Raw genomic sequence first — 19,504 nt, forward strand, 5'->3', positions numbered from 1 at the left:
CTGGCTCCCGGGTTCAGCCTTCCGCTCCAAAGTCAGCTACAAGGGGGCGGACCCGAGGGGTGGGATGAAGCCGAGGGCGGAGCGCTAGCCGGGGCGCTGGAGCTCTTGCGGCCGGAAGCCTGGCCCTGAACCGCTAGGGAGAGACGGGATTGAGACCCTTATCAGGTACGGGCCCAGAGGGGGCGCGCGGGGGTCGGGTGCAGGCGCGAGTTCCTGCGTGGGAAACGCAGCAGGCCCCGGGTGTACGCCCGGGAGTGGTAAAACTTCGTCTCCAGGTTGAAGGAACTGTCTCCTGCTGCATAACCGAATCTCCCCATCCAGCCCAGCTCTCCAGCCCTAAAACCCATCTTCCCAAACTCCCTGGCAGCCTCCAATACCCTTAGCCAATGCCTTTACCTTCCGGTCTGTCTTAATTTTGATTCTCACCAAAAAACAAAACAAAACAAAAACCCAAAAACAAATAAACCAATGTCTGAAGGTAGATACGATTTCACTTCCTTCATTGTTAGGTTAAGAAGTGTAAGGTACAGTGGTGCCCGGGTGGCTCAGTGGGTTAAGGCTCTGCCTTCGGCTCAGGTCATGATCCCAGAGTCCTGGAATCGAGCCCTGCATGGAGCTCTGTGCTCCGCGGAGAGACTGCTTCCTCCTCTGTCTCTGCCTGCCTCTCTGCCTACTTGCGATCTGTCAAATAAATAAAAAGAAGTGTAAGGTACAGAGAGGTGAAACGATTTGCCTGAGGTCACATACAAAATGCAATTCTTTTCCCAAAAGCTGTTGAGCACAAAATATATGCCTAAGAGAATGGGAGATGCTGGAAAAAAACTTGTTAAGTGTTACAGCCTTTAACCCTCCTATTTGCGATCAATTTTGGGAAGACCATGGGTTTTTGTTGTTTTGTTTTTTCATATTTAAACCTCAAGGTTAACTTCCCACCTTGCTCTTTTAATAATAACGGAGATTCGTTCCTGGAGAAGGGGGGGGCCTCTCCATTTTTTGTTTTTTGTTTTTTATTTGTTTATTTGTTTTAAAGCAGTACAGGTGCATAGTTTAAAAAGCTAAGCACTAGTAAAAGGTTTAAAATGAAAAATAGGAACTCCTGACCAGTCCTTTCCTCCCCGTGTTTCTACTTCAAAGACATTAAAAAGCATCTCATGATTATTCATACTGGTGGAAGAGAATCTCTCCCACCGCAGAGATATTTCTTTCATTTGTAATAAGATCATGTGACCTTTTTTAGACCACAGATGTATGTAAATACCTTTTTCTGTTAGGTTCAGGCTGCAGCAAGAGTAAGTTTTGATTTCCTAAACAGACAGATGGCAGGGGCTGGGAAAGAGAGGAAGAAAGATTCTTAGCCCAGCCTACTTGTTGACATAAGAACCAGTTTTGAGTGAAATTTCACTGTGAAAAAACAAACACCTCTGCTTTCTTTGCCTGACCCCACCCTGGTTGGGGGGGGGGGTGGAGGGAAAGTTATCACAAAGTTGATAATCTACAAGAAGAATCAGAGGTCGATAGAGGTCTTAGAAGTATCACAGTCTTAGGGATTAAGTGACCCCTTGGGCAGTATTTAAATATCTGGAATGGAGTTCCTCCTTCCTGTATGGAGAGCAGATTATAAATTATACCTATCTCTAAAGAGGTTTCAGCCCTTGATAAAGTTTTGGGACCAGCAGGGGTCATGCTGAAATAAATATCTACGATGTAAGTGAATACAAACACAAGCAAATAAATCTAAAATAAATTCATTGAGGGTGATAGATGAAATAAAGATGTTGTAAATATTGTTTAGTGAAGCTGAATGATGGATACATGGATGGTTCTTGTCCTATTCACTCTTCTTGGTGTGTGTGTTTGAAAATTATCTTTTTTTTTTTAAGATTTTATTTATTTGACAGAGAGAGATCACAAGTAGGCAGAGAGGCAGGCAGAGAGATAAGGAAGCAGGATCTCTGCTGAGCAGAGAGCCTGATGCGGGGCTCGATCCCAGGACCCTGGGATCAGGACCTGAGTGGAAGGCAGAGGCTTTAACCCACTGAGCCACCCAGGTGCCCCTGAAAATTATCTTTAAAGAGGCCCCCATATTAGAGCTCTTAAATAGTACTCTCTGGAAGAATGTGAACCAGACTGGTAATACTGGTTATGTGTGAAGACAAGAGGGGAAGGGACCAAGATTAGGAGCGGGGTCAATGTAGCTTTAATTGTATGTGTGTGTGCGCATTTTTTTCTTACCTGTGTAATTAAAAATCTTTATTGTAGTGATAAGCAGTGATGAGACTGTGGCTGATTTAGTCTAGCAAAATTTCCGGTTGTAACCTGCATCCTTCAGACTCAGACCCCAAATGGCGCAGTGGGAGATGTTGCAGAATCTCAACAACCCATTTCAGGATCAGCTGCACCAGCTGTACTCAGATAGCCTCCTGCCGGTGGACATTCGACAGTACTTAGCTGTCTGGATTGAAGACCAGAACTGGTGAGTGCCTCAAGAAGTTGGATGTGGGTAGGATGAAGACAGTGTTCTTCTGAGCGCCAGGATCCTGGAGACACCAAAAGCAGGATGGGGTTAGAAGGCCTCAAAAGACGGTAGCAACCCCGCAGTGATACTAATCCTTGTCATTTCTGATCCCCAGGCAAGAGGCTGCACTGGGCAATGATGATTCCAAGGCTATCGTGCTGTTCTTCGACTTCTTGGACCAACTGAACAATGAGTGTGGCCGCTGCAGTCAGGACCCTGAGCTCCTGTTACTACAGCACAACTTGCGAAAATTCTCTCGGGACATTCAGGTACTTAGAGGAGCCAGGAAGAGCCAAAAAGCTGAATAGAAAAGTATAGAGGAGTATAGAGGAGTATGGTTTAGGGTATGGAACAGGACCTGGAGATGTGAAAGGATGGGGGCAAATCCGGGCAAAGGGAGGACAAGGTCTGGACTTGGGGGGATCACTGGCAGAGAGAAAGGCAGAGTCTAGATGACCCTGTTGGGGAAGAGGCTAGGTTTTAGGGTACCAGTGGTGAAGAGGGGGAGGGCAAAGGACCCTGGAGGAGGAGGACTTACTGGGATCAGTGGTGGGGCAGGTCTGGAGGGCTAGATCATTGATGACAATTGAGTTTAGCCAATTGTTTATCTTCCTACTGCAGGGTCTTCCCCAGGGCCCTACCCAGTTGGCTGAGATGATCTTTAATCTCCTTCTGGAAGAAAAAAGAATTCTGATCCAGGCTCAGAGGGCTCAGTTGGTAAGAACAATTTGTAGTGATTTTGAAAGCTCCTGGAGTAGAGAGTGACTGTGGAAAGGACTCAGAAGTTTGTCTCAGAACAAGATCCTCCCCCACATTCCATGATATATATAATTGCAGGCTGGATTTTAGGGATGAAAGATCGGAATTAAAATGTGCTCAGAGTCTCTTATTTCAGGAGCAAGGAGAGCCAGTCCTCGAAGCACCCGCAGAGAGCCAGCAGCATGAGATTGAATCCCGGATCCTGGAATTAAAGGCTATGATGGAGGTGAGTGGATGTGGGAAAAGTTAGGGTCAGTAGGGCTCAGCCTGCCATCTCCCACAGAAGCAGCCTCCTCTGGGTCTTATCTCGTCTCCAGACACTGAAGAAATCCATCTGCCACCTGAAAGACCAGCAGGATGTCTTCTGCTTCCGGTATAAGATCCAGGCCCAAGGTAGGAAGCAAGCACACTGAGGGGTGGTCGAAACACTAGTGCCTGCTGGGAGGCCAGGGGTGGAAGAGGGGAGAAGTGAAGAGCCCCAAGAAGCAGTAATCTCTGGCTACTGTACCAACCGCAGTGGGTGCAGCCCCACTCCCAGGGAGAGCTACAAGGGCCAGCCAGGGCTCTGGAGGTTAGGCTGGAGGTGTGGCTGAGGGCCAGTGGGTGGGCGCTTGGGGAGACAAGCTGCCTCAGCAGATCGAGTGGGCTTTTGGTTCCGGCATGACCCTTCAGAGTCTCCCCGAGGGCCCAAAGGTGCCTCTGCTTTGCTTGGGTCCCCTTCTTCTCCCTTCAAAATGCCCCCTGCTCCCTGCCCCTAAATCTGCCCAAGGTCCTGGTCAGGATGGAGAGGGGAAGGAGCCCTAGGTCTGAGCATTTGTCTCACTCCTGCTCCTATCATCCAGTGAAGACACTCTCTTTAGACCCCCATCAGACGAGACAGCAGCAGCTTCTGCAGGAGACTCTCAATGAACTGGACAAAAGGAGAAAGGTGGGAGGCAGACAGAGGGAGTGGGCAACAGAGAATGGGGAAAATGAGGGATGTGGGAGGCCTGGCCTCTTAGCCTTGGCTGCTTTGTCTCTTCCTCCCCAGTTGGGTGGTGGAGGGCGATCGTGAGAAGTGCTCACTACTTACTTTATGTCTTTCTTAGGAAGTGCTGGATGCCATCAAAGCATTGCTAGGCCAGTTAACGACCCTCGTGGAGCTACTGCTGCCCAAGTTGGAGGAATGGAAAGTCCAACAGCAGAAAGCCTGCATCGGAGCCCCTTCGGATGGAGGGTTGGAACAGCTGGAGAAGTGGTGAGAGGCCCGCCCAGCCCTTGTCCCAACCACGCCGCTGTGCTTTGTAAATTGTAAACCATGAATTGTAATGAATTTTCTTGTTCATGTAATGAATGATCTATCTAGGCAGGAGATATTGCTGTCCTTACTCTCTGCTCCCCAAAATGATCCCAGCTCCCTTGTCTGACCACAGTGAACCTCTCTTCATTCTCACCACGCAGAGAACCCAGAGCCCGGTCTTTGCTTTGGTGAAAAGAATGGTTTAAGCCATAGCTGGTTTTTCCTTCCTTTTTAATCACCTAAGAAATAGGTTTTTTACTTTTTTTTTTTTTTTTTTTTTTTTTTAAAGATTTTATTTATTTATTTGACAGAGAGAAATCACAAGTAGATGGAGAGGCAGGCAGAGAGAGAGAGAGAGAGAGAGAGAGGGAAGCAGGCTCCCTGCTGAGCAGAGAGCCCGATGCGGGACTCGATCCCAAGACCCTGAGATCATGACCTGAGCCGAAGGCAGCGGCTTAACGCACTGAGCCACCCAGGCGCCCTACTTTTTTTTTTAAAGATGTATTTATCTATGTTAGAAGAGAGAGAATAAAAGCAGGGCGGGGGAGGAGAGAGGGACAGAGGGAGAAAGAGAATCCTTAAGCAGATTTCCTACTGAGTGCGGAGCCTGATACAAGGCCTTAATCCCAGGACTGTGAGATCATGATCAGAGCCAAGATCCTAAGCCAGCTGCTTAACCAGCTGAGCTACCCAGGTGCCCCACTACTTTTTTTTTTTTTTTTAAACTGTAGTGACTATAATATCAGAAAAAAAGAAAGACCATTACCTATTATTATTGCCCAGATGTAGCTACTGTAACACTATACAAAAATTGAATCGTATTTTTGTACTGTTTCGAGAACTGTGGTTTTTGCTTTTTATCTTAGCAGTGTATTACAGTATTTACCTGTGTTATTTATTTGTTTTTTTAAAATAAGACAGGCTGATGTTTCTTTTTTTCTAAGATTTTATTTATTTTTTAAGTAAACTCTGCACCCAACGTGGGACTCAAACCTACTACCCTGAGATTGAGAGTTGCATGCCCTACTGACTGAGACAGCCAGGCACCCCTTACCCATGTTTTTGGGTCTGTTTGTTTGTTTGCTTAAGTAGACTCCACGCCCAGCATGGAACCCAACGTGGGGCTTGAACTCACGACCCTGAGATCAAGACCTGAGCTGAGATCAAGAGTCACATGCCTAACTGACTGAACCACACATGTGCCCTACACCCATTTTATTTTTAATGGTTGCATCATAGTTCCCTGTATGGAGGTAACATAATTTAGTTAATGAACTCCTATTTTTGGACATTTAGATTTTTTACTTTCTTGCTATTTTTCTTTAATTTATTTATTTGACAGAGATCACAAGTAGGCAAAGAGGCAGGCAGAGGGAGAGGGAGAGGCAGGCTCCCTGCTGAGCAGAGAGACCAATGTGGGGCTCGATCCCAGGACCCTGGGATCATGACCTGAGCCAAAGGCAGAGGCTTTAACCCACTGAGCCACCCAGGCGCCCCGTTCTTGCTATTTTTTTTAAGTAAGCTCTTTTATATTAATTTTTTGTAATGGGGAAAAAACTAATTATGTCTTTCAATATACTTAAAACACCTACTGTTTTAAATATTTTCTAATGAGAAAATTCATTGTTATTTATTAAAAATGGGGGTGCCTGGCTGGCTCAGTTGGTAGAATATGCAGCTCTTAATCTTGGGGTCATGAGTTCAAGACCCATATTAGGGGTGGAGTTTACTTTAGTATATGTGCTGCCGAAGTGAGCACGAGTTTACTTTAAAAAAATTAAATAATATTTTAAAAAGTAAACTATTGGGGCATCTGGGTGGCTCAGTCAGTTAAGTGTTTGCCTTCAGCTCAGATCATGATCCCAAGTTCCTGGGATCGAGCCCTGGGTTGGGCTCCCTGCTTGGTGGGGAGCCTGCTTCTCCCTCTCCCTTTGCCTGCCGCTCCCACTGCTTGTTCTCTCTCTCTCTCTCCATCAAATAAATAAATAAATAAATAAATAAAAAGTGAACTATTAAGAATCAATCACAACAATGTTCAGGTAAATTGAAAACAGATATATAGGGCTTAGTATAAAGAATCACTACTTAAACTGCAATTGCAAACATAGCCATCATTTGTATAGGGTATGGTAAACTCTGACCTACGAGTGATATCTTGCTCTTTTTAATTTTTAAATTTTTTCAAAAAAAATTTTTTAAATTCCTGGTTAGTCACCATAGTTTCAGGAATAGAATTTAGGTATTCATCCCTTACATACAATACCCAGTGCTCATCACAAGTGTCCTCCTTAAGCCCACTTCCCCTGCAGCAACCCTCAGTTTGTTCTCTATGGTTTAAGAGTCAGTTCAATAGTATGCCTCTTTTTTTTTTTTTTTTTTTTTTTAAAGATTTTATCCATCCATTTGACAGACAGAGATCACAAGTAGGCAGAGAGGCAGGCAGAGAAAGAAGTGGAAGCAGGCTCCCCGCTGAGCAGAGAGCCCGATGTGGGGCTCGATCCCAGAACCCTGGGATCATGACCTGAGCCGAAAGCAGAGGCTTTAACCCACTGAGCCACTCAGGCGCCCCAGTATGCCTCTTTTTATCCTCACTATGTTCATCTGTTTCGTTTCTTAAATTCCACATATGAATGAAATCATATGGTATTTGTCCTTCTCTGACTGACTTACTCACTTAGCATAATGCACACTAGCTCCATCCAGGTCATTGCAAATGGCAATACTTTGTTCTTTTTATGAGTGAGTAATATTCCATTATATATATTCAACAAATATTTTGTTTTTTTCCAAGCTTTTTCTTCCTTTCCTACCCTCATTTTCTTTCTTCTTCCTTCTGCCTCCCTCCCTTTTTTTCTTTTTCCTTCCTTCCCTCCCTCTCTCTTTCTTTTGTTCTTTCTCTCTCCATCCCTCCCTCTCTCTTCCCTTTCCTTTCCTTTCCTTTTCTTTTTTTCTTTTTTTAATCTGGAAATGGGTCCGTTTTTAGATTCTTTGTAAAAAAAAAAAAAAAAAGTCCCCAGTTTGTGAGGGTAAACTCCATTCATGGGAGAAAACACAGAGCAGAGGTAGCCCTGGAGCTGAAGATCAGCTTTGAGTTTTGGCACAATTTGCAATTCCACAGCTTTCTGGTCAACCTTGCACTGCTCTGTAATCTCACAATTTTCTGTTAAAGATCTCACCTTCCTGGTGTCTGGGTTTATGCAACTTCTTCTTGAAGTAAGCATCAGTGAGATGCTTGGGAATTTGCACACTGCTGATAGCAATCTTGGTGGAGGTGGCAATGACAGATTTGTAGTATGTTCTACGCAGAGGAACTTGATTGAGGGCCAGAGGTCCAGTCACAAGTAGCAAGCCACACTGTTCTAATGATTCAGGAAAACCACCCTCTTGCCTCTGTGGAGCCCAGGGAGGATGATCACAGTGGTGCCTGGAGGGGCACCTGGGTGGCTCAGTCAGTTAAGTGTCTGCCTTCCTCTCAGATCATGATCTCAGGGTCCTGGGATCAAGCCCTGAATGGGATTCCCTGCTCAACAGGGAGTTTGCTTCTCCTTCTTCCTCTCTCTCTGCCCTTCCCCCCACTCATTCTCTCTCTCTTTCTCTCTCTCTCAAATAAATAAATAAAATTAAAAAAAAAAAAAAGTGGTGACACTAGCTTGCAGTTTTCTCACATGCTGCCTGAAAGGTTTTTTTTGCCATGGCTCAACAGCTTTCAAGCCCCATCTCCGGTAGGATAATACTTAGGCATTTGGGGAAGTTTAACTACCCCGGTATCACCAATCTTGTCACCACCAACTGGTTTTGTGACAGTAGCAGGAACCTTCTTTTTCTTTTCAACTCTGGATTTAGCTGCTGAATACTTCCTGTTGTACATGGCCTTTCTGGAATACATAGCCGATAGGAACTACATGCCAATTCCTCTGACTAGGACAGGGTTTTGGGCTGCAATGGGGCTCCCATTTCTTTGGCATTTCAGCCTTGAGGTTACCCTCCTTCATCCTGCTACCAGCTTCAGCCTTCTTGGCTCCAGGTTTCTTTTCCTTAGGATCTGGCTTCTCATCTTTTTCACCCACCATTTTGTAAGATGAAAAAGGATTTTTTTTTTTTTTTTTTTTGAGAAAGGATTTTTTTTTAAGTTTATTTATTTATTTAAACAATCTCTACACCCAGTGTGAGGCTCACACTCACAACCCTGAGATCAGGAGTTGTGTGCTGCTCCAACTGAATCAGCTGGGCACCCCGATTTCTTGCTATTTTAAACAGTGCTGCAGTAAACATCCTCATAGCTTTATCTTTATATCCCTAATTATTTCTGTACTATAAATTCTCAAAAGTGGTATTCCTGGGTTAAAAGATACACCTTTCTTTTGGTGGTGTTATTGTGTTGATCCTTTGTTTCATTGTTTTGTTTTGTTTTTTAAGATTTTATTGGGGCGCCTGGGTGGCTCAGTTGTTTAAACATTTGCCTTTGGTCCAGGTCATGATTCCAGGGTGCTGAGATCGAGCCCTGCATTGGGCTCCCTGCTCAGCGAAGAGCCTGCTTCTCTCTTCCCTCTGCTGCTCCCCCTGCTTGTTCTCTTTCTGTCAAATAAATAAAATCTTTTTTATTTTTTATTATTATTACTTTTTAAAAGATTTTATTTGGTTATTTGTCAGGCAGAGATCACAAGTAGGCAGAGAGAGAGAAGGGGGGAAGCAGGCCCTCTGCTGAGCAGAAATTCCTAATGTGGGGCTCCATCCCAGATCATGACCTGAGCCGATGGCAGAGGCTTTAACCCACTGAGCCACCCAGATGCCCCTTTTATTATTATTTTTAAAGGTCTTATTTATTTGACAGAGAGAGCACAAGCAGGGGAAGCAGCAGAGGGAGAGGGAGAAACAAGCTCTCTACTGAGCAGGGAGCCCAATGCGGGGCTCCATCCCTGGCCCCTGGGATCATGACCTGAGCTAAAGGCAGATGCTTAACAACTGAGCCACCCAGATGCCCCAAATAAAATCTTTTTCATCTTTCTATTTTTTAAATTTTTAAAAAATTTATTTGTCAGAGAGAGAGCATGCACACAAGCAGACAGAGTAGCAGGCAGAGGCAGATAGAGAAGCAGGCTCCCTGCCGAGCGAGGAGCCCGATGCGGGACTCGATCCCAGAACCCTGGGATCATGACCTGAGCTGAAGGCAGCGGCTTAACTGACTGAGGCACCCAGGCATCCCTTTTTTTTTTTTTTTAATTTAAATTTTTTTAAAAGATTTTATTTATGTATTTGACAGGGAGAGATACAGTGAGAGAGGGAATACATCGAGAGAGGGAACACAAGCAGGGAGAGTGGAAAAGGGAGAACCAGGCCTCCTGCTAAGCAGGGAGCTGGATGCAGGGCTCGATCCTAGGACCCCGGGGATTATGACCTGAACTGAAGGCAGACACTTAACGACTGAGCCACCCACGTGCCCCATAAAATCTTTTTTAAAAAAAGAAATAAAAATAAAGATTTTATTTTATTTATTTATTTGTCAGAGAGAGAGAGAGAGCGAGCAAGCAAGCATTAACGGGGGAGTGGCAGCCAGAGGGAGAAGCAGGCTCCCTGCAGAGCAAGGAGCCTTATGCACTACTTGATCCCAGGACCCTGGGATCATGACTTGAGCTAAAAGTAGATGCTTAATTGACTGAGCCACCCAGGCATCCCTTGTTTTGTTTTTTCAGTATTTTATTTACTTATTTATTTATTTGGCGGGGGGCCGAGGGAGAGAGTGAGAAGCCAACTCCCCACTGAGCATAGAGCCCAACATGGGGCTCCATCCCAGGACTCCAGGATCATGACCCAAGCTGAAAGCAGGTCCTTAACTGACTGAACCACCCAGGCACCCCTGTATATTTATTTTAAATAGGAGTCATATCATATGTACTATCTTGTGATTTTTAACAATTTAGTATTTTTGGATACTTTTTGCAAGTTAAAAATTTGAGCCTAGGCACCTGCCTGGCTCAGTTTCTGGAGGGTGTGACTCTTGATCTTGGGGTTGTGAGTTCAGGCCCCACATTGGGCATAGAGATGACTTAAATTAATAAACTTAAAAGCAATTGAACCTATATGATTAATAGTTGTTGTCTGATTATTTCCTTAGGATACAGCTTAGAAATAGAAGACTGCAGGGGCACCTAGGTGACTCAGTAGGTTAAGTCTTGATCTCAGTTCAGGTCTTGATCTCAGGGTTGTGAGTTCAAGCCCTGTATTGGGCTCCATGCTGGGCACAAACCTACAAAAAAAAAAAAAAAAAAAAAAAAAAAAAAAAGAGAGAGAGAGAGAGAGAGAAAAGAAATACTGCAAATGGTGTGCATGTTTTTTGAGTCTTTTTAGACGTTAGTTCCAAATTGCTATCCTAGTCTATTTGCTCATATGTAGCGTATAATTGACTTCCTGTCACCACATTGCCTATTATTATCTTTTGTTATAGAGATAGTAAAGTACAGAAGTTGAAGTATTATGGCAGACTTGGTAGGTAGGGCATGTGACTCTTGATCTTGGGGTGGTGAGTTTGATCCCCACTTTGGGGGTGGAGCCTACTTTAAAAAGTCTGGATTATGCAGCCAGACTGCCTGGATCACCCACTCATTCCATACTAGTTCTATGACCTTGAGCAAGTCACTTAGCCTTTCTCTACTACAGTTCAATTATCTGTAAAATGGAACTAATAATAGTAGCCACCTCATCGAGTTGTGATAAGGATTAAATACATTAAGTACTTAGAGTAATAGTACATATCAAGCATCATATGAAAATAGCTTCATTATAGAAATAAATCTCTCAGCAGTTTCATATGTGAAAGTGGCTTTGATTTTAATCCCTCGGATTATCAGTCATGTTGCATCATCTTTCATATGCTTCTGGGTTCTTTTTTTGTTCCAGTCAGTTTCTTGCTTTCTATCTAGTTAAAGGAGAGCTTCTGGAGCCCGTCTGGGGGCACCAGGACACTCATCAGTTCTCTCTCCCTCTCTGGAATCCCATCACCCAGGTTCACAGCTGGAGCCAAGCTGTTGTTTCACCTGCGCCAGCTGTTGAAGGAGCTGAAGGGATTGAGATGCCTGGTTAGCTATCAAAATGACCCTCTGACCAGAGGGGTGGACCTGCGGGAGGCTCAGGTCATGGAGTTGCTACACCACCTGCTCCAAAGGTCTAGAGGCCAGTGTGGGAGCTCCTGGGAGGGCAGAAAGAGCAAGAGGAGCCATCCGTATAGAGACTGAGCTCTATTCTCTCCTCCATCTCTCTCTGCAGAGCCTTTGTGGTAGAAATCCAGCCCTGCATGCCCCAAACTCCCCATCGACCCCTCATCCTCAAGACTGGGACCAAGTTCACTGTCCAAACAAGGTTGGCATTTCAGAACTCATTCCTGCTTCCTTTCTCCAGCTCTGGTACTACTGTTTGCTTTCTGGCTTTACAGATCTCTCTGATCTTGTCTTCTCTCTTTTCTCCCCAATCCACCTACCACCACCACTACCACCTTCCCCCCACCTACTCTTTTCCTTCTCCTTCTTCTTTTTCTTCTTCTTCTTCTGCTTCTTTTCCTCCTGTCACCTAGGTCTTCTAATCTCTTACCTTGTCTTCTTCAAACATCTGATCTCTCCAGGAGATGGAGACTGACTGCTTTTCTCTATCCAACTCCTTTTTCCCTAGGCTGCTGGTGAGACTCCAGGAAGGCAATGAGTCACTGACTGCAGAAGTCTCCATTGACAGGTCCGGTGGGGCACATGGACCATGGGGAGGCTGGGGCATAGGCTTCTGGGGCAGAGGAGACACGCAGTCTTTACCATAAGGTCCTGGGGTTGTGTTCTTACCCTGTCCATGCCTACTCAGAAATGAACTCCTCACTTTTGTCGAGCACTACATAACCTACAGCTTGTCAAGTCCTTGTTCGTCACAGGGACCCCATGAGTTAGGTATTATCAGTGCACCATTCAAATGAAGAAATAAGCCTGGAGAGGGTATGTCTCCTGTGCAAGGCCATGTGGCTAGTGAGCGCAGATCTGGGTTTGAACCCAGGTCTATCTATTCCTAAAGACTAAATTCCTAACTTCTACACTGATTTTGCTTCCCAGTGATTTTTTTTTCCTTTTCAGGAATCCTCCTCAATCACAAAGGTAGGTGTCTGACAAGGATGCTGCAAACATCTGGGCGCTGCACGACCTGCACAACCACATGGGGGCGCAGGCAAGGAGGAGGTTGATTTGGTTGGGGTATGGACAAAGGGAGAAGGGAGAACCGACATGAGGCGGAATATGTGTTGTTTTTCCTGCTGAGTTTTTAGAGTAACTCTGCTTCTGTTCTCCATATATCTTCTTCCCCCTGAAATAGCTTCCGGAAGTTCAACATTCTAACCTCAAACCAGAAAACTTTGACCCCGGAGAAAGGGCAGAGTCAGGGCTTAATTTGGGACTTCCGCTACCTGGTAAGAAGGGCTAGTAGCTTAAGTGTCTGGTCCAGTGGAACAGGCTGAAGGAAATTCCCAGGCCTTGGGAAGTCTTGAGGCAAAACAGGGGTTCCAGGGAACTTGGACATCCCCACTCTGGCATTTTTCTCTCCTTCTCTCAACCCACAGACTCTGGTGGAGCAACGTTCAGGTGGTTCAGGAAAGGGCTGCAATAAGGTGAGGCCTGGACAGAGAGAATGGGGGGATGGGAGGAACTTGCCAAAGGGCCCTCTGATGTTTGTGTCTTCGGCTGTCCTAGGGAATGGTGGGTGTGACAGAGGAACTGCACATTATAAGCATTACCGTCAAATACACCTACCAGGGTCTGCAGGAGGAGCTGAAAGTGAGTGAAAATGGAGGGCAGGGAGAAATGAAGCAGATTTGGCTGAAGGCATTAAGAAGGGGTTAAATAGAAGCCTTGGGGGGCGCCTGGATGGCTCAGTGGTTTAAGCCTCTGCCTTCAGCTCAGGTCATGATCTCAGGGTCCTGGGATCGAGCCCCACATCAGGCTCTCTGCTCAGCGGGGAGCCTGCTTCCCCCTCTCCCTCTGCCTGCCTTCTGTCTACTTGTGATCTCTCTCTATCTATCAAATAAATAAATAAAAATCTTTAAAAAAAATAAATAAATAGAAGCCTTGGGAAATTCTCCCCCTTTGCCCCCGTCAAAGCTAGAAACATTACATCCCTCCACTGACTCCTGTTTTCTCTTCAGACGGACACCCTCCCTGTGGTGATTATTTCTAACATGAACCAAGTCTCCATTGCCTGGGCCTCAGTTCTTTGGTTCAATCTGCTTAGCTCAAACCCCCAGGTAGGAGGTGGGGCCAACGGTGAAGGATGGCCAGGAGGGGTGTGGAAGCTTGGCATGAGGGCACTTCTTCTGAGCCATTCTTCCCACCCGTGCAGAATCAGCAGTTGTTCTCCAGCCCCCCCAAGGCCCCCTGGAGCTTGCTGGGTCCTGCTCTCAGTTGGCAGTTCTCCTCCTACGTTGGCCGAGGTCTTGACCAAGACCAGCTGAGCATGCTGAAGAACAAGCTGTTTGGTACAGACCTCCTTTTCCCTCAGCCTTTCCCTCGTTGTTGTCTCCCCAGCCCTCCATCCGTTCCGTTCCAGGGACCCTGGCCTTGCCTTCTCCATTATCTGAACTGCCTGTCTTCCCTCAGGGCAGAACTGTAGGACGGAGGGCGCATTGTTATCCTGGGCTGACTTCACTAAGGTAACTCCCTGCATCCCATGCGGCCAGATCAAGCTTCTACGCAAACCCTAGTCCTTCCCTTCCTCACACGTTCTGCTCACTGCGGACACCTCCACGTCTCTTCCTGCTTTCCCATTCCTCCTGCAGCGAGAGAGCCCTCCTGGCAAGCTACCGTTCTGGACGTGGTTGGACAAAATTCTGGAGCTCGTGCATGACCACCTGAAGGATCTCTGGAATGATGGGTAAGGCCTAGGTCAGCCTCCCTCTCCCCGCCACTCCCTTTCTGGCTTTCTGGGCTTGAGAGCGGACCGGTGCGCCCTCCTGTGGTGGAAAAGGAGAGAGCAAACACTGGTGCAAGATCGCAAGGTCACATCCGCTCCGGTGTGCAAAAATAGTCACAGCCAGCGCACGCCCAGTGTCCACTGAGCCCTGGGAGCCTGATGAGCGCTCTTTATGAGTTCTTTCGTGTACTCCTTGGAACGACGCGGAGTCGCAGAGATGTTCAAGAATTCACCCAACGGGCGTAGTTGGGATTCAAACCCAGGCCTGTCTGCAAGCCCACGCGCTTTGCACGACACTGCCTTGCTCATTTGTACAGCATTTTGCCTCTTACAAGATGCTTTTCGTCTCTGACTTCGCGGAAGTCTCGTACCTCCTCCAACCATGGAAGGCGGATACCAATACTGTCAGTAAGATGAAGTGACTTGGCCGAGAGCAAGGCCCCAGAACCTGGCCCTCCCTCCCCAGACAGGGAGAGCGGGGGAGCAGGGAGGCGGGTCAGCCTCATGGCAGCCTTTCTGTGTTTCAGATGTATCATGGGCTTCGTGAGCCGGAGCCAGGAGCGCAAGCTGCTCAAGAAGACCATGTCCGGCACCTTTTTACTGCGCTTCAGCGAAACATCGGAAGGGGGCATTACCTGCTCGTGGGTGGAACATCAGGATGACGGTCAGCAGCTTTGCCCTCGAGGTCCCCAGAGCCGGTCCACTCTGGCCCTCGGCCGCCCTGGACTTCCCTGGCTCTGTCCGCAATCTCTCAGCAGGCTTGGGGTTGGACGGGCAGGGCGGGGTCATCCCAGGCCCAACCTCCTCTTTCATGCCTGCCTGTTCCCACATCCCTTCTGCAGACAGGGTGCTCATCTACTCCGTGCAGCCTTTCACCAAGGACGTGCTGCAGTCTCTCCCACTGACTAAAATCATTCGCCACTATCAGCTGCTCACCGAGGAGAACATCCCGGAGAACCCACTGCGCTTCCTCTACCCCCGAATCCCCCGGGATGAGGCTTTCGGGCGCTACTACCAAGAGAAAGGTGAGAAGTGTTGACACACGTCCCTGGAAGGTGGCAGGGGTTCTCAGGCATCTACAAACCCAATATCTTTCCTCCAGACGTGGAAAAATGGATAGCCAGAGAAGTGAAAGTCTTTGTGCCTAGGATGCCAATTGTTAGTGGGGAGACATGGTTATCAGGACCATTTGCATGAGGGGTCCTTGGGCTATGCATCCAGCCCCCTGACGTCCCTATCCTCTTGCATATGTGCCCCACAGTTAATATTGAAGAACGGAGGAAATACCTGAAACATAAGCTCATCGTGGTCTCTAACAGGTGAGAGATGTGTTTCTCGACCCATCCTCCCTAACCCTTGTTGGCTGATGGAGTGACCCAGATCTGCCCAGTTCACCTCGCTGACCTACTCTCCTACTAACCCATACTCTTGAGCCTCTAGGGTTTTTTTCTGGTTCTGCCATCCTCTTTCCTCTCTAGTGTTCTGCTGCCATCCTTAGGTTGTTTCTACAGGCCTTCCCTGCTAATACCCGCCATCACCACTGATGTTCCTGGGCAGCTACTTGAAGCATGGTACTAGATACTTTTTTAACAACAGGTTTGGTTGGTTTTTTTGTTTTGTTTTGTTTTGTTTTTTCATTTTATTGAATCCTTTTGAGAATCCACCCAAGTAGGTGATTAACAGCCACATTTAAGGAAAATTTATCATATGGCAGATATGGGACTAAATGTCTGTGTTTAGTTTCTGATTTATTGAATCTTTGTACTAGGCCCATGAGGTGGCTGTGGGTATGAACCTCTGTAGCCAAAGAACGTGAGGTTTACTGTAGCATGCTTCCGGTACCTAGCTAAGAAACGATCCAGGTCTGCCAAATTCCAAAGTCCTGCTTTTTTTTTTTTTTTTTTCCATCTTAAAACAACACCCATCTATTTATTTTTTTTTAAAGATTTCATTTATTTATTTGACAGAGAGATCACAAGTAGGCAGAGAGGCAGACAGAGGGAGAGGGGAAAGCAGGCTCCCTGCTGAGCAGAGAGTCCGATGCAGGGCTCCATCCCAGGACCCTGAGATCATGACGGGGGCCGAAGACAGAGGCTTAACCCACTGAGCCACCTAGGCACCCCAACAACACCCATTTATTATCTCACATTTTCCATGGATCAAGAGTCTGGTCATGGCTTAGCTGAGTTCTTTGCTCAGGGCCTCACGAGGCTGCAGTTCAGAGTTTCGGTTAGGACTTCGATCTCATCTGAGGCTGTGGTTCTCTTCAAAGCTCAAGTGATCGTTGGCTGAATTAATTTTCTTGGAGCTGTAGGATTCCTGGCAGCTTGTGTCTTCAAAGCCGACAGGAGAATCTCCAAAGTCCTGCGTTTAACCATCCTACTGCCTCTTGTATTCTATTAGGCGGTGGTGGTCCCATTTTATTGACGATAAATCTGAGGCTCAGAAAGCTAAAGATCACCCATCCAATAAATAATAGGGCTCAAACTCTGGCAAGCCTGATTCCAAAGCCTGTGCTTTTAAGCCCTCTGCTCTGTTGCTCTGTTGCCTTCTTCTTCTTTTTTATTTTTTAAGATTGTATTTATTTATTTGAGAGAGAGAAAGCGGGTGAGCAGTGGGGTAGGGTGGGGTGGTAGAGGGAGAGGCTGAGAGAGAATCTCAAGCAGATTCTGCCACACTGAGCATGGAGCCTGACCTGAGGCTTGATCTCAAAATCCTGAGATCATGACCTGAGCTGAAATCAAGAGTCAGATGCTTAACTCACTGAGCCAACCAGGCACTGCCCACCCCCCTCTCCGCTCTGTTGCCTTCTTAGCCTAGAGAGATAGTCTCTGCTTGCTCTGCCATTCCCCACTTCCCCTAAACAACCAGCCCTGCACCTTTGTCTGTGTTGTGGTATCCAGACAGGTCGATGAGCTGCAGCAACTGCCAGACCTTAAGCTGGAGCCAGAGGCGGAGTCATCTGAGCTGGAGTCGGGCCTGGCACCATTGCTAGGGCAAGAAACAGGCCTGGAGTTAGGGCCACTGCTAGAGGCAGGCCTGGACCTGGGGCCAGCCCTCGAGCCCCTGCCAGAGCCCACACTAGATGTGGTAGCAGGAATGCCAGAGCCAAACGTGGGACCAGAGCTGAAGCTGGAGCCTCTTCTAGACCCTGTATCCCAGGCAGTGTCAGAGCCAGATTTGCCCCATGACCTGAGACACTTGAACACTGACGAAATGGAAAGTAAGTGATGAGATGGAGCTCGGGAAGAGGGGACACATTCCCTTTACCGATTGCCCTCCCTTACCCATTATAGAAAAAGCTGAGCTCTAAGCTCCTCTTTGGAGGGAGGCTCATTTCTTTGTGATTCCTTTTATTAGGAAATGTACATGCCCCTCTTTCCCCAACCTAAGTGCCTCCTTGGGCCTTGTTCAGACCTCTCCTGCCATCCTCCCTCATTTTCCCTGCTGGGTTGGGAACTCCTTACCTAAGATCAGGGCCTGATTTCTTTCTTTGGACTACCTTAGTCTTCAGAAACACTATGAAGATTGAAGAAATCATGACAAATGGTGACCCTCTGTTTGCTGGACAGAACACCGTGGACGAGGCTTACGTCTTCCACCCCAGCCATTTCCACACGGATGGGCCCTTGATACCTTCTGACTACTAGGAACAACATTTCCTCTGTTCTTCCTGTATCTTTTGTCCCTTCTACCCCCCCACATCACAGTGTTGCTTTCCAAGGATGGAAAACCTGTTCCAACCTGGTTAACTCTGGCATTGGGAGTGGGAAGTAAAGGCAGACTATGGATAAGGAAGGGGCACCAAGGAACCAGAAGAGATGTTAGCCATGGCTCTAACTAGGATCTTTGAGGCCAGCTGCTGTTTGGGGAGGTACCGGAGTTCTGAGGGTAGGCCAGCAGAGTTAGGTGGTGTTGAGGGGGCTCAGGCACTTGGAGTGGCTTCTTTCCAGTAAAGGAAGATGTCAACATTTGAATAGTTGGTAAGGCTAATGTGGTGGTGCCCACTAGCATTGGCCATCCATAGGGAACAGAGACATGTGATAGGATTCCATTTCTCTCTTCTGGTTCTTTCATGTCTAGAATAACCTTTTCCTTCCTTCTCCCACTCCTGATTCAAGGCCTAAATTCCTTTGTTTTCTGCCATGACTGAGAGCTTCCTGCTTCAGCCCACCATGCGAAGCTCTCCTCAGCAGAAGGGAATAGGAGATAAACGTCCCCTGCATACCAGTGTCTTCCCCTGCCCCCCAAGCTGGCCACACCCGTTCCTTCCCCTAAAATGATCCTGCCAATCTAATATTCTGTGAAGCTTTGCACAATAATTTACTCCGTTCAGTCTCCACTTCCTCAATGCTTAGGAGACAAATCACTCTTGGAGGCCAGGGATGGTAGGGTGGCTGAGAATTTAGGGATCACTTTTTATAGTATTAGATAGAATGTGGTATTTTTACAGAGGAAGAGAAGCCCTGGGTCTTAGATATTTCTCTATTAAGATAACCATTTGTTCTTTTGTACAATATATTGCTTATCTGAAAGGAGAGTTTCTATTCCTTGGGTGTGGACCTGGGCAAAAACCACGTTCCCCGAACTTAGAACTTTGAATGTTTATCATTGGCTTCCAGACAGTCTCACACATTAATCATTCCCAGGGAATCCCAGGACAATGGCTGTTTTTTTCTAGCATAACTTGAGATGGAATGAAAGTGAGGCCCTGTACGTATGGCTGTTTTCTGGCTGGTATGTTAGAGGCCCTTCTTAGCAGAAGTGGCTAATAAACTTTGTGCTGACCTACAAGTGTTTCCTCTCTGAACTTCTTTACTTCTCTGCTCACAAAGACTGATGTCATTGGAGACACCGGCAGGCTATGTAGGATCAAGGTCAGCAAATCACAACCTGTCTTCCAGCCACCCAAGTAGGCATCCTCTTGTGATGTTTTTCTTCTTACCCCTCTGTTTATGTATTATTTTTCAAAGATTTTATTTATTTATTTGACAGAGACACGACGATAGAGGGAACACAAGCAG

At 46.8% G+C, this 19,504-nt stretch overlaps 1 protein-coding gene across 4 annotated transcripts; it reads left to right on the forward strand.

Annotated features, from left to right (window-relative positions):
• Nucleotides 1-18: 18 nt before the first annotated feature.
• Nucleotides 19-19,015, forward strand: STAT2 (signal transducer and activator of transcription 2). Of its 4 annotated transcripts, none has more exons than XM_059184944.1 (24): nucleotides 19-165; nucleotides 2,260-2,473; nucleotides 2,631-2,784; nucleotides 3,137-3,232; nucleotides 3,411-3,500; nucleotides 3,592-3,667; nucleotides 4,117-4,202; nucleotides 4,363-4,511; nucleotides 11,554-11,712; nucleotides 11,814-11,906; nucleotides 12,213-12,272; nucleotides 12,656-12,676; nucleotides 12,891-12,984; nucleotides 13,135-13,182; nucleotides 13,265-13,348; nucleotides 13,717-13,815; nucleotides 13,911-14,046; nucleotides 14,168-14,220; nucleotides 14,347-14,441; nucleotides 15,008-15,144; nucleotides 15,323-15,505; nucleotides 15,742-15,799; nucleotides 17,384-17,703; nucleotides 17,988-19,015. In XM_059184944.1, the coding sequence occupies exons 2-24, from the start codon at nucleotides 2,343-2,345 to the stop codon at nucleotides 18,128-18,130; spliced, it is 2,565 nt and encodes an 854-aa protein (XP_059040927.1). In that variant the 5' UTR covers nucleotides 19-165; nucleotides 2,260-2,342; the 3' UTR covers nucleotides 18,131-19,015. The 4 variants fall into 4 exon arrangements, with proteins under 4 accessions (XP_059040927.1, XP_059040929.1, XP_059040928.1 ...); XM_059184946.1 differs by having other exon boundaries at nucleotides 4,135-4,202; XM_059184945.1 differs by having other exon boundaries at nucleotides 40-165; nucleotides 2,330-2,473.
• Nucleotides 19,016-19,504: the final 489 nt, after the last annotated feature.

The sequence above is a fragment of the Mustela lutreola genome, chromosome 8 (genome assembly GCF_030435805.1).
Source record: "Mustela lutreola isolate mMusLut2 chromosome 8, mMusLut2.pri, whole genome shotgun sequence".
NCBI classification, from domain to species: Eukaryota; Metazoa; Chordata; class Mammalia; order Carnivora; family Mustelidae; genus Mustela; species Mustela lutreola.

Coding starts and splice junctions, on each gene's coding strand:
- STAT2 (XM_059184944.1), top strand. CDS start 2,343: ATGGCGCAGTGGGAGATGTTGCAGAATCTCAACAACCCATTTCAGGAT. Junction 2,474..2,630: donor TGGATTGAAGACCAGAACTG/GTGAGTGCCTCA, acceptor TCTGATCCCCAG/GCAAGAGGCTGCACTGGGCA. Junction 13,349..13,716: donor GTCTGCAGGAGGAGCTGAAA/GTGAGTGAAAAT, acceptor TTTTCTCTTCAG/ACGGACACCCTCCCTGTGGT.